The sequence below is a fragment of the Melozone crissalis genome, unplaced genomic scaffold, assembly GCF_028551555.1.
Source record: "Melozone crissalis strain CALT ecotype California unplaced genomic scaffold, PUWL_Pcris_2 ptg000019l_1, whole genome shotgun sequence".
Lineage (NCBI taxonomy): Eukaryota > Metazoa > Chordata > Aves > Passeriformes > Passerellidae > Melozone > Melozone crissalis.
Genome location: NW_026535797.1, coordinates 9,976,735 through 9,990,991, shown reverse-complemented (window position 1 = coordinate 9,990,991; position 14,257 = coordinate 9,976,735). Strand labels below are relative to the sequence as shown.

The 14,257-nt window shown below is 43.2% G+C and overlaps 1 protein-coding gene across 1 annotated transcript in view; it reads left to right on the top strand.

Annotated features, from left to right (window-relative positions):
• RBM20 (RNA binding motif protein 20) overlaps positions 1–14,257 on the top strand; it is a 97,847-nt gene that overhangs the window by 71,273 nt on the left and 12,317 nt on the right. Inside the window, exons 2-8 of the mRNA XM_054276976.1 lie at positions 3,248–4,427; positions 6,050–6,111; positions 6,269–6,360; positions 6,706–6,797; positions 10,664–10,807; positions 11,734–11,865; positions 13,652–13,731. Of these exons, the coding sequence (XP_054132951.1) occupies positions 3,248–4,427; positions 6,050–6,111; positions 6,269–6,360; positions 6,706–6,797; positions 10,664–10,807; positions 11,734–11,865; positions 13,652–13,731 (1,782 nt within the window). The remainder of the gene's footprint in view (positions 1–3,247; positions 4,428–6,049; positions 6,112–6,268; positions 6,361–6,705; positions 6,798–10,663; positions 10,808–11,733; positions 11,866–13,651; positions 13,732–14,257) is intronic.

The window sequence follows — 14,257 nt, the reverse complement described above, 5'->3', positions numbered from 1 at the left end:
ACTGTGTGGCAGCACTCCTGCCTGTCATTATTTCAGCAAAGAAAGACCATTTCTGGCCTTCCTAGTGGTGCTGGTGTAGGCCAGCTGTACAGCGGGTGTTAAATAAATAATTGCAGAGGACAAGTTCTGTTTACTTTTTACATTGCTGACCTTATAATCGGGAATGTTTTGCACGGGATAGAGCTAACTGTGTCTGACGCAGGCCAATTCCCCGAGAGCTTCATTCAGCTGCTTTCAATCATCTTGTGGCAGAGACCCCCCACGAGCAGCTGGGGGCTGCCTTTCAGTAACCTGAGGATGAGCTGGGGGTGGGAGGTATGTCCAAATGGGGAATGGCACCCACAAAATACCTTAGCTGAGTGCTATCCTCACCTTGTGTTTGCACTTTCCAGCAGGTTAGTAAGTCTGTAGCAAGATTATTTACAAAATTATGTTATCAAATACATAAATGTTGTGGTAGTAGAATAGAAAGAAAGAAAGAAACTTTCAAAGCTGTGCATGCTGGCCCGGTGTATCTCTTGCACCATGTATTTCACAACAGAACAGAAATCCTTAAATCTGGGTATCTGTCTAAAAGATGCTTTATGTGCAGCTCTTCTCCAGCCTTCTATCTGCATATCTGCTTTCCCACTGACCCAAGAACAAGCACTTCCTTCTTTGCCTTGGTTAGATGATAAAATATTCTGTTTCTGCTGTGGGAGGATAAACTTCGCAACCTGAAACACCCTGAAATCTGGAAATTCATAATAGACATGGATTTTGAGGGTTTGGCCAGTCCCAAACTTATTGGTGCACAGGAACAACTGTTCCTTCTTATTCTGTCCCTCTCTAAGTGGATTGGAGGCTGTGGCTTCTTCATACAACCGTATGGTTGAATACCACATGGTATGAATGCCATATGGTGTGAATACCATATGGTACTCACCATACAATGGGTTCATTTTCAGTAAGGTTTCCTGGAGCCCCAGTCTCTCCTTGGTTTGGCCTGCTGGCTTGCAATGCAGGGATGAAGCCAGCAGGCACAGTGGGCTGGTACTGCCCTGCTCCACAGCAGGGTCCAAAGGCTGTTGGTCTGAAGTGGCCAGAGCATTTCCAGTGCGGCTGTGCAGGGCACTCCAGGCCTTGTCTTCCCCGTACCCAGCAGCAGATCCCAGGAGCGAGCACAGAGCTGGGGAGAGCCAGCGCCCAGAGCATTGCCCAGCTGGGGGTGCAGGTTCTTGGAAACAATGTTCCAAACTTGGTCAAGACATGAGGAGGCTGAGGCAGCTTCAGGGCTTGTGGCAGTGTCAAGTGAGAAGGTTTCTCTGGAGAGGGAGCCCGTGCCTGTATCCAGCAGGTAACCACCAGAGCTGGGAAGTGGCCGCAGCTGTTGGGATAGGCACGCTGCTGCGTAGGCTTGCAGCACAGTGGAATTAGATTGCTGGGAACAGGAGTCATCTGTGGCTCCTGCGCTGAAAACATTATATGCTGCTGGCTTTTCTTTTTGAGACCACTGGGCAGATCTTGTTTGCAAGCTTTGTAAAAGTTTTTTAAAGTGTTTTGCAGCTACTTAAAGAACAAAGGGTATAACTAGCTATAAAATAGAACTGTTGTCAGGCCTGTGGTAAATGCCAGAAAACACACCATGAGTCTGGACACTCCAGATGCTGGTGGCACAATACAGCCTCGGCACAGGGCCCTGCCATGGCCCCCGGTGGCAATGACAGTGTGTGTGCCATTGTGGCATCCCCTCTCACCACATGCACTCCTCAGCAGCTTTGTGCGTCCTCAGGATCTCCCGGGCTGGGGTTTGTGAGGCTCTCCATGTTGTTTTGACTGTCCTTGCACACTGACTCTCATCCATAATCAAATTTACAGCAAACTGGGTTGTAAGTGCAAGTCAGAGAGTAAGTGATGGAAACCACATGGGGAGACAAAAGGCACCTCAGCTCTGAAGCTGAGCACTGGTGTCAGCCTGTGCTGGCAGGGAGTCGTGTCATTACATAATGATGCATTTATCCAAACGGTGGTTTGTGTTTTGGGAGACAGATGTGCCTTGCAGTTGCTAGTGGAAGTTAAATGTTAAATATGAAACCCATTCATTTTCTCTTAGTCATACTTTGGATTTAAGCAGATGTTTTCCTAATTTGTGGTTTTCAAATGTAGCATGCTGACAAGACATTTATCATTAACTACAGCTTCATCCATGCAGTTTAGCAAATTGGCCAATTATTAACAGTGAGGGTTGCGTGGTGGTTGATGCATGGTTCCTGCTACTTTGAAAGGCCTCAATTGAAACTCAATACATTTTTACAATATAAATTAATTGAGCTTTGGACCACATCCCCGTTGTATGAGTGTTCTCTGCTCTCACTGTCAGAATGAACAGCCATTTGTAATGCAATGAGTAGCTGTGCTGTCTGTGAGCAGAGGTGGTGGAAAGTGAAGGATAACATTTTTCCAGTAGGAGCATGAAAATGATAGTTTGGTGGTGGTGCTGGGAATTGGTGAGATATCTCAAAGGTGTTTCCCAAAGCAAGGAACCACCATATGCCTGAAAAATTCATCTTCTGTTTTCCCAGCTCTGGAGTTCAAGCAGGCAATTCAATCATTTACTCATCCCATGTATGAGACTTGAAGGACAACGCTGAGTGTACCTCTTATTTCTAGGAAGTATAAAGACCTTGATTTTCACCAGCTGGCACTGCAGAAATTTTGTCTTTGATTCTAGCTGAACAGGGAATACTCTTGAGGACAGCTTGTTTGTAGTTGCTTCTCATTCACTTTTTTCCTTCTCTGTATTTGCATTTGCAAAACTATAGGCTTTGTTACAGAACAAGCTGCTGTTCAGATTAATAACACAAGGACTGTAAACAAAATAAATGCATGTGGAATATTTTCTCTTGCTTTATGCAGCCAGATGTGCTAGGTGGGAAATGCCTGAGGGGCTGGCTTTAAAATCCCATTTGATGTCCTCTTCTTCACATTACCTGCTTTGTAGGAAAAGAGAATAATGAAGGTATCACAAAATCAGTCAGGATCAGTGATGTCTCAGCAGGGGGGCTGCAGGTTGCATGAAGTGCAGAAAAGGGGGAAAATTGCTGATTTGGGGACGGTGTGGGAGGGCCTGTATGGCCTTTGCTTTCCCTGAGTTTGGATACACTAAACCTCTGGCAGCAGCTGTGTATCCCATGCTGGGCTTTCACAGGAGGTGGGCGTAGGTAGGTGTGGGGTGAATTTGGCTAACCCAGATGCTGATCCTTTGCAGTGCTGCCAAGCTCCTGGAGAAGAGTCCATTCTCTGTTGGCGCCCCGAGCCCCCTGCTCCCCTCGCCGGCGAGCCTGCAGCTGGCACAACTCCAGGCCCAGCTCACGCTCCACAGGCTGAAGTTGGCTCAGACTGCTGTCACCAACAACCCGGCCGCTGCCACTGTCCTCAACCAGGTGCTCTCCAAAGTGGCCATGTCACAGCCACTCTTCAACCAGCTGAGGCACCCCACGGTGATGAGCGCCCCGCAGGGCCACAGCGCAGGCCCGCCCCAGGGGCCCGGCATCGCTGGCACGAGGTTCCCCTCTGGTGGCATTGCCTTTTCTGGCCAGAGCCCAGCCTTAGCTGCCCCAGGGGGAGGTCTGGGAGCTGTCCAGGCCCAGGCACCCAACGCAATCGTCATGAATCCCTTTGGAAGTGTCATGGCTCCGACCTCCGGCCAGCAACCCGTGGTGGTGGGTCTCAGCAAGGCAGGGGCTTCCACATCTACTGCTGCAGGGGGCTTTTATGAGTACAACAAGCAAAATGCTGTCACTGCCGCCTCTCAGGCATTTGCCTCAGAGGGAGAACAGTCCAGCCAGCACGGCTTCCTTGCTGGCGGCACTCACACTGCCGCCCCAGCAGCAGGGCCGCGCTACGAGAGTCACTTTGGGGCTCCCGGCCAGCTGCAGCACGAGGCGGCAGCGACATTTCCCAAGGAGTCCTACGGGGCAGCAGCACAGCACGGTGCAGCACGGGCCTTCCCCGGCGACCCACACACGGGCTCCCATCCGAAAGGAGATCCCGGCCCTGTCTTGCATGGCAGCAGTACAAGCAACCAGTGGGAAAATATCCCTAATTTCCCCAGCCAAAACAAGCCTGACCTCATGCCCGGCGACAGCCTGTGGCCGTCAGCGAGTCAGCAGCAGTATGAAATAAGAAACGAGCTGTACAACCCCGAAGAGCCGACACCTGACACAAAGTTCAGCACGGTCGCCCCCCCCGCCTTCGGCCGCCTCAACCACAGCGCGCAGAGCTTCGGCAGCCCTCGCATGAGGCAGAAGGAGGAGCGCAGTGGCAGCACGCCCGACCTGCCCACCCGCTCCCTGCCGCCGCACCAGCTTGGCGACCTCCACGGCGTGGCCCCTCTCCACTTCCCCCACATCTGCGCCCTGTGCGACAAGAAGATCTTCGATCTGAAGGTGAGTGGTTTGAGGGCGTCCCTGGGCATGGGTCAGACCCTTGGACAGGCTGTCAGGTGACTGATCTGGCCACCAGCTCCTGCCACCCCTCACTGCCAGTGTCCATCACCACAGAGGTGCCCTGAGAGACAAAGAAACAAAAGGCCTTAGTTTTGCTGTGGCCATGGTACATCTGTTTCATGGCAGTTACTGGGGCTTCGAGATCAGGTTTTCTTCCACATGCTGCCGTGAAAGATGGTGAGATTACAGCACTGATGTAAAAACGTTAGGTCTGAGCTGATGTCCTAGCTCACCTCATGGGCCCGAAGCGAGGCAGGGAGGAGCTTGAAGCTGATCCCCCGATACTCAAGCCAGTGTTGCAACCCCATGTCTGTAGTTTCATCTGCTTCTCTTTTTCTGATCCCAAAGGCTTCCCCCTAACACAGCCTCATGGAAGCAGCTTTCTTAAACAAACCAACACATTTTTTTAATAAACTTATTTTAACTATTTCTCTGTAGGAAATTTTTCTTCCTTGTGTCTCACAAGAAATTTAGGTCTCAGGGTCCCCAGGGACTTTGAACTGAAAGCAAGAAGCTGCTCAGTGCATGTAGTACAGACTGTGCTCTCTCTCACTTTTTTGTTCATATTGCCAAGGGAGCTCCAAATTCAACCTCACTCTCAAGAAACAGCTTCCTAGTTTCCCAGGCAGTGTGTTGTAGGTCACGTTATTTAGGTCAGGTCTGGAGAAGGCCACTTAAGTGGCCCTCTGAGCCCCACAGCCATCCATGGTTGTTCTGGCCTCCTGGTGAGCCCTGCTCAACAAGTGCTTGTGACCTTTTCTGTCACATCACAGGACCAGCACCTAACCACAAAGGCATGTGTTCTCATGCTGATGGTGGCCTGACAATAAAATTATAACAGCATGTATGTAAGAAGGAAAATGACCAGCAGATTAAATAGTACCTGATCCCTAAACAACCTGGGGATTTGGGGTATTTGAATATATTTGCTTCCATGTTTACCTTTTACTCTTTTAGCAACTGCTTACAAAACGCTTTGCTTTGTTTACTGCAGCTTGTGGTGCTGGGCTGAAGCAGACCCTGTCTAGGGCATGCTGGGCATTTGTTTTTTTCATTAAACACTTAAAAAGTGCAGGGGGAATGCCATTGCAGTGAGTTTCAGGAGATCTGTTAGTTGATGTTTAATGCCCTGCCTCAGTTGAATCATAGAAATGTAAATAGCTAAGTGTACTTTCACAAATGTTGCTGATCTAGTGAAATAATAAGCACTGTCCTGGCTGCCTTGAATACTGAACAAGTTCTTTATGGACATTGCAGGAATTGAAGGTGCTTAGCACTTTCAGGATGAGGTCTTCAGCAAGAATTAAATAGCTTCATTACTAGAAATACACTGAATTTAAAAGCTAATACAGAGAAGGTTTCCTTTTGTAAAATAATTGATAATATTCAGTTAATGAATCAGTAAATGCATTGGTTGAAGGTGTGCTTGGCTCTGACATCACGTGGTTTCTTCAGCATCTCACTATTGTTTTTAGAATAAGGTAAACTGAATGGAAGAATAATCTTTTGTAAATTTGTCTCAGGATTTTTCCTGTGTTCATTGTCTCTTTGTTTCAACATAGGACTGGGATCAGCACATTAAGGGAAGTCTTCACATTCAAAAATGTATGGCTTTTTCAGATAAGTAAGTATTATTTTAAAATGAATTCTTCAAAGTGAATTTCTAACAGAATATCCCTTACTTCAGTGGTTTTCCACTGGGAATTTACTGCCTAACAATGAAGCTTTAATGTTTTTGGTATATCATGCATGTCCCTAAAGTTCTTTTCTTTCTTTTCCAGCACTGGTATCCGGTGTATGTTAAGCTCAGCAGATGGAACATTGCATTTATCGCCAAATAATGCAGCAGTTTTCAATCCATCTAGTATCGAAGGTGAATGATTGTATGTGCAGTAGTCAAAAACACTTTTTTTAATTGAAGGGGAAATGAGTCTCTGAGGAGAGCTGTGCTTTTAAAATGAAATGTGATAAAAGTTTCAAAGGAAAAATTTTGAGAAGTTGTGCACAAAAAAAATGAAAGTCAATACTGTGTCCTTTGAAATATGAATTTATTTTCTTTCAAACAATAACTTGTTTTCATGCTACAACAAAACAGTGTGTAATTTGGTGTAGAGACTATGAAATTATTTACTTTGTAAATGGGGCATTGTTTACTGAACACATTAATGCAATTGATATGAGTCAAGATTTAATGAAATGTGTGTAATCCATTATTTAGATTATCCACCAAACGTTGGTGCCTCTTTTATCGCTACATCAGCAAGATCCTTTGGCCAGCCAGGTCCTACATTTTCTTCTCCTCCATCAGGGGTAAGAGTGAGTACCTAAGCAAATTGATGTCTCTGTTTCTTGTAGAAGATTCTTGTAGAAGCCACATCTGCTTACTGGAATTAAAACCCTGAAGGCTTTCTTTTAGGCAGCAGTCTGAATATGAATGTTATTTCAACTTCCCTACAGTTCTTTTATGCTTTTGATTTTGACCAAATATGAACTTGGTTGTAGTTTTTGTTTTGCTTTGTTTTTTCCAGTGCTAACAGTTGTTTGCTTGTCAGAGTTATTTGGGGAGGTTGGTAAATAGGTTTGTGTGTATTTTCCATCGACTTTTTTCCCCCATTATCTGAGTCTTTTTGACCTAGGAAGGTCAGCTTCAGTTTGGGATGAGGATTTGGATTAATTTTGAGTTACCTTCAATATTGAGCCCATAAAGCAACTTTCTATCTCTCTGGTTATTTGTAGCAATTGCTCTCTGCCTCTCTCACACTGAGGTCCTTCTCCCAGGTAGCAACAGTGGCAAGGACAGTGGCTGCAGCTTCACTGTTATTCTCCTGGAGGTCCCAGATCAGTTCATTATACTGGATTAGCTTTTCCTTAGTTTATTTTAGTGTAGTATTTATATCCTCTGCTGTCACTGGTAGCCTTTCAGCAAGTTTGTTTTGATATGGAGCCTTCCATGGTTTAGGTTTATTAGTCCCTGCCTGCATTCAGCACAGGTACCCAGTTTTATATTGCTCTATTGCACACTTGAATTCCTAGCTCTATAGTCAAAAAATGCCAGAAAAAAGAACCAACATTAAAAGGAGTTCTTACACTGACAAAGCAGAAACATTTTAAAAGAGGAAAAAAAAAGGCAAATAAAAGCAAACTATATTTATAATGAAAATATAAAGTTGTTAGGGTTATGAAACTCATAAAATGAAACTCATCACATATCAGAAGGCTACAACTAGAGCTGGACACACCAAAGACTTTTGTTAGGGCGTTCATGGAATAGCAGCAGTAATCCAGGGGTTCAACTTTTCACCTTGTTAGCTTTTATGTATATATCTCTCCTGATGTGGTCTCAGACACTGAAAAGCCAGGCTGAGTTGTGTCCCTGTGGCACTCCAGTTCATTGGAGTTCATCAGGCTCTGCTTGCAGAAAGTTCACCCATATTTCCTTAATCCAGCCAATTTTCTACAGTGCAGTTTTTACTGTGCAAGAGGTTATTTGAAGGGGTTTCAGCTTCTGCCTGTCACAGGCACTGTGTGTGCAGGCCAGCAAAGAGCAGAGCTGCTCATGACAGCTGCCTCCAAGGTCAGAGGTGGACTAGTAGTGGGTGCAGAGGAATGTTCCTTTTCATCATGTCTGTCAACTTCGCAACAAATGAAATCACTGCTAATACCAGTGTCATTTCTCTTTAGAATCTGTCACTATTTATCATTTAAGCTGCCTGAAGAAGTCCTCTTCTGAATGACCTGCAGTATTTTGAGACATAAAAGAAACAATAACTTTGATTTTCCTGGATGCTGTAAATCCCTTTTTTCTTCAGAAGCCTATTGGATGAACAGGGAGCTATATTAGAGGTGTTAAGACTGAGTTTGCCAGCTGTCATTCACTCTGCAACCCAGGTGGCTTATAATTTATTGCACCTTTGCATGGTAGTATTCACTTTCAGCTAAGCTGCTGCCATTTAACTGAGCAGTAGGAGATTACACTTGACCCTGCATGTAATCATAAACAAAGTGTTCAGATTTCTGGAAGAGCTTGCTCTGTGCTGTCCATCTGCAAATAACTCTATCCCTCTGTAAAAGGCAAGTGCTACCAGTCTTCACTTGGGTGTGGTGAGCCATTAGCACTGGAGGGATGGGATTGGCAGTTTCTTACTATCTTTATAAAAAAATTTCACGTGAAGCTCAAGAAAGGGATAAAGAATTTGAAAAGCAAGAAGCAGCAACAACAAATGTTAGAAAACAGCTGCAATTAAAAATCACCAGATTGGATGAGTGAAATAATATTGTAATTAATATGAGGTACATTTTGCTGTTGTACATAATATTTTTTAGATTTGTGGTTTTTTAATAGCCATGCAGCTGCATTGGTAACCCCTTGTAGACATTGGTTGCCAAGAAAGTTAACTTTGAGTATTACTGAAAATTACATGCAACACCTGGCATGTAACAGCTCCTCTAACTTCCTGATTGTAGATATGGAAAGGGTATATTCCTTTTCTGGCCATGATTTACAGCTCTGTTTAATGAATGGATCCAGTTTAACTGCAATCAGCTGACAAGATTATTGCTTGGTGCAGCCTGTTGGCTTCTGGCACGAGTATGTGACCACTTCTTAATCAAGAACTACAGCAGGTTTATGGCGTAGTATTTTCATTTAAGCCATTGCCAATTGTGGGGAAGTGGCAATGTCTTACAGTTGTTTGATTTAATGTACTGAGGGCTGTGTGTGGGAACGTGGGCTCTGGAGCCAAGGCAATGAAGAGCTGAGCCTTTCTAGTCCAATAGACTCTTACATATCATCTTTTAACAGATCTAACAAAACAAACAGAAGGTGATTGGTGATCTGGAGTGTTCTTACACTGGGACTACATTTGATGTTTCCTTTTTCTCCAGCTGTAGCAGTGTTCTTCTGTGCTACATGCTGCCTTGCCAGAAGTGTGCAGACATCACTACCTTTTCTGTTCAATTGGAGTTAATTGCTTCATCTTTTTTTCAGGATCGGGTCTTTGTTATTTTTCTGCCAGAAAAAAAACCTAACTTCTGGACTTTTGCCCTTCTCTTTTGACTTACCTTACGCACCTGAGTGGGCTCTGTGAGATGCAAGCTCAGTAGCAGATCACTGTGTAATGCAGGGTTCTAATGCAGCAAAAATACACAAATGGTTAAGTGGTGAAGTCTGAGGGGAAGGCAACAGGATGGAGGTGTAAATAAGATAACATTAGCTCTGTAACTTGTCAACTTGCTGACAAGCCAAACATTTGTGATGGCTCTGGTGAACTTGATCCCACAAGATTACATGATTTGCATCTTCCCTTGAATGGCACAATTTTAAATGAAGGTAGAGTTACTTCTTCAGTTAAATCCTAATGGAGAGGTCATAAACATGGAGGTAGTCTGGAAAGATTTAATCCTGTGTGAGTGACGTTTTGCTTGTCATTAGCTATGGTAAATTAACATTCTCTCTGGCTGTACCCTGATGCCTTTTGCACAGGGAGTGTAGAGCCTGCTTCCCATGCCAGGGAGATGGGCAGCTCTTTCAGAACTGCCCCAGCACTCCAAAATAGACTTCTACCCTTGGGAAGTGATCACCGCTCCAGTGCTTTGTGCCTTTGCCAGCCCAGTTTGGGAGCTCTGCCACCCTGCATGTCCACTGCTCACTGTGCCCCTGGGGGAAGTCCTTCTTCCTGTGTGTTGTTGCAGTTAGAGGGAAAAGTAGCAGGTTTTCTAACCCCAGGTACAGCTGTGTGACCTCTCACAAGTCAGGTGGGATCACTTTTACCCCCCACCCAGTGTGTTCCATGAAGAAGGATTTTAATTTAGTCCCTGCTATCCTGAACAGCCATGCAGTGATTTCCAATATCCATAAATTCTGCAAGGACTGCAGTGAGCAGTTAGTTTTTTCAGGAGTATTGTTGATCCTGTTTGAAGGAGGTGTCTGCCTTCTAAAAATCCTCTCTGGACTTTGCAAAGTCCAGGGACGGAGACTCCATTGGACTGCAGCTAAACATTTCCATTTCCATTTGTACTTCTAAACCAGGATTGTAAAATGCAAGTTTTAAAGAATATTTTTTCTTAATAGCAGGTGAGCAGAGCATATAATTTTTTTGCAGAAATGTAAGATGTTATCTACTGGAGAGAATATCTAACATACAAACATTGGTTTAAGTTGGGTTTTTTTCCCCCAGTTTCCCCAGAGGAAATCTACATTGGGTCGAGTTGTTCACATTTGCAACCTCCCTGAGGGAAGCTGCACAGAGAATGATGTCATTAACCTGGGCCTCCCATTCGGAAAGGTCACCAACTATATCCTCATGAAATCTACTAATCAGGTACTGTACATTTGGGGTTACCAGTGTTGACATCTGTTGGCAAAAAGACATAAAGATATAAAGACAAACATGAAGACAGTCTTTGGGGGGAAACCTCTGATTTAGTAATAGAAACTTAAATACAAGAAGTCTGCTCTCAAAGTGAAAAAAAAAGTTGGTGGTCACTGAATTAGATGAGGATGTAAACATGACCACATGTAAACAAGTTCTTGTTTAAAAATCCTGGCAATCTTAATGAAAAATTGTTGTGAATCTGTACTTCTACTGATTTTTTTAAAAAGTGAATTACTCCCTGCCTTCTCTCAGCCATTTGTTAGGGTTACTTCAGACTTCTCTTGTTCTTTATAGTAGCTTAAGTATACTCTAAGTATCTTAAGTGTACCAGTGGTGTAAGCTGGTAAGAATAGAATATCTTCTCTCACATTCCTGCAGCAGACAAAATGGATGGATGTAGAATCCATGCTGGTGGAAAATGTTCGAGATTGTAATGTGTAAAAATCACAGAATCATAGAATGGTTTGGGTTGGAGGGGACCTTAAAGACCATCTAGTTCTAACCCCCTGCCACGGGCAGGGACACTTTCACTAGAACAGGTTGCTCAGAGCCCCATCCAGGCTGGCCTTGAACACTGCCAGTCAAGGAAGATTAGATACCAGTCATTTCATTTTTAACTGAACCATCTTCTAAGGTGACATATTGGCTTTAATAGCTGGTTTGAAACCATTATTTGCAGTTAAAGAAAAAATGAGAAATGGAATGGACTATTATAATCTCAGCTTCAGGCCTGGAAAGCTACCCAATTTTGTACTATCAAGACATTTTGCATGAGAAGCATCCAGAGAAAATTTATTATGCTGCCTTTTCTCTCTTTTACTTTGTATTCTTAGTTATGTAATAGATTGTAAAGTTCTCTCCATTTGTGCTAGGCCTTTCTGGAAATGGCTTACAGTGAAGCAGCCCAAGCCATGGTACAGTACTACAAAGAAAAACCTGCTATGATAAATGATGACAAGTTACTTATTAGGATGTCTAAAAGATACAAGGAATTACAGCTGAAGGTAAGATGGTCATTCTTGAGCAAATTATATGAGTTTCCATGGCACATCTGGAGAATACATTTTAAAAGATTCTTGCTGATTACTGATTTCTAATTAATGCTTCAATATGATGGGGAAAGAAATAAAGATAAATTAAGCAGTGTATATTATTGATCTTTTACACTTGCTCTTATTCTAAATTGTAACTCTTGGAAGAGACACCATTTTCTATGATCCTTTCATACCATTATTTCAAAAATCCCTTCTGAACTTCCTTGTGGGCAGACTCCTTGGTCTAACAAAGACCTAAAACACAGCCATGTGTAAGATACAACATGTCAGCAAAAATAAGATTATTCTATCCTTTTAGTCAGGCATTAAGCCCAGAACAATACTTTTTTCACTGCTTCCATGCCTGAGCCATAGCAGTCTTGACACCAAGCAGTGGTAACAGGACTAAACAGAATACTGATTTCTTTTTATTTTTTGTGAATGACCTAAGTTATAAAACATGAGGGGTTTTTTTCATTTAACATAGAGTCAGACCAGAGCAATATTATTTAGACTTTCTGTAGAGTGTGTGACACTTCTGTTCTGGACACTTGAGTGATGTCCAGAGATCACTGCTCTTGTGAAAGTATTTATAGAGGCTTATATACTGTCATGTAATGCTAAGAGAGTAATTTTATTTCATGGTGACTTGGACCAGAACTGGCAATGCAGAGTTTAAGAGCTCCATATTGTATTACCTAACACAGCACAAAGTTATTTTGTAGAACAGCTCTGTAATGTTCCAATTTAATGTTAAGAGTCCTTTATGAGCCTTGGGGAAAAAAAATAAAGGAACTTGGATAGTTTGACTTGACCTTTGGAAAAGCCTCTTTCTCTCCTGTATGTGTATACTAGCTTAAGGAGACTTAAAATGAGTTGCCAAAAGTTCATAAATCAGGGCAGACTTTCCTAATGTGGCATAGGGAGGGGTTCAGATGTTTGGTGGTGGACATTGACAGAGAGGCAGGAGTTACCCAGAAGAATGTGATAGTTTGCCTAGATTCCAGGAAGATTTTTCTGCTTTTCCAATGACAATTTTTCAGGTCACGGAATCATTTTGCTTTGCAAAAGAAGGCAAGCAAATAAAAATAGCAAGAAGGAAATACTCATGAGCTAGCACATACTGCTACAAACTGCTGAGTTCCTGCATGATTATGTTGCTCATCTGTGTGTGCTCCAAGTGTTTGAGGAATTGTGAGCACTCCAGCCTGTGTAGGGCATCCTACCTAGGAGTAATCAACACCCCAGGATACATCTTGCACTTAGCTTGTCTGAAGCTCTCCTTGTCTAAACATAGTCCTTTAGAGCTATAATCCAGAATGAATAACTCTGAGATCAAGAGAAGGCAGTTCATACCTAGAGGATCAGAGATAGGCTGCTATACATATTTGATTCTGTATCAGAAAAATTGTCTGGTTTGTTTCCTCTTAGATCCAGTTCCTAGAAAATGCTCTGTAGTGATTGTGTAACAAGGTTTGAAAACAAGCTAGTTTTCAAAGCCTGTTAGAGTAGCCAAATATGAGGAGAGACTGCTACAACGTAATGGAGCAAATTTTCCATTTGTATCATTTTACTGCTTTGATCGTGCTGTTGAGAAGGCAACTGCAAAAGAGAGTGTAACCACAACACTGAAACTAAGTATTTCTAGTTCTAGAATAATTCAGTGAAGCATGGATACTGTTTCTTGAAAGACAAATCACCTGTGTCAGCTTGGAGAGTAGGGCAGCATGCTAAACAGTGTCTTTGTTTATGTTAGAAACCCGGTAAGAATGTGGCTGCTATTATCCAGGACATCCACTCGCAGAGGGAGAGGGACCTGCTGCGTGAAGTGGACAGGTAAAGTTTCTCCAAAGTTTGGAATTGAAAGTCTGTAAATCTGCAGATATAAGGAGCATTATCTGTGTGCTTCCCTCTCATATTTAATTTTCTTTCCTAACTGGGATTTCACTTATAATATAGTATCTATTTTTATACAGTTCAATAGTTGGTACAGGGCCTGTATAATGAGATCCAATTGAAACTGTGCATGTTATGAAAATAATTCTTTCCTACTGATTATGTCTCAGAAGGTATGTCTGGCATGTGAAGAGCATAAAAATGAAACTTTTCCACTCTCCTCCCTGTTGACTGAAAAGCATAAAGGCTGGTGGTGCTTTGAGACCAAGTGGGAAGGAGGCAGTTCAGATTAAAATGTATTTGGGTACATTTCTGATATCTCTGACTTCTGGAACTTTCAGCAAAATGGGAGAGGAATCACAGTCCAAAAACATCTCTTTGAAACAGGTGGTCTTTGTCACTTCTGTGTCAGAGATGCCCTAGCTGAGTGAGTATTATGGGTATACACATTAGGGTCATTGTAAAG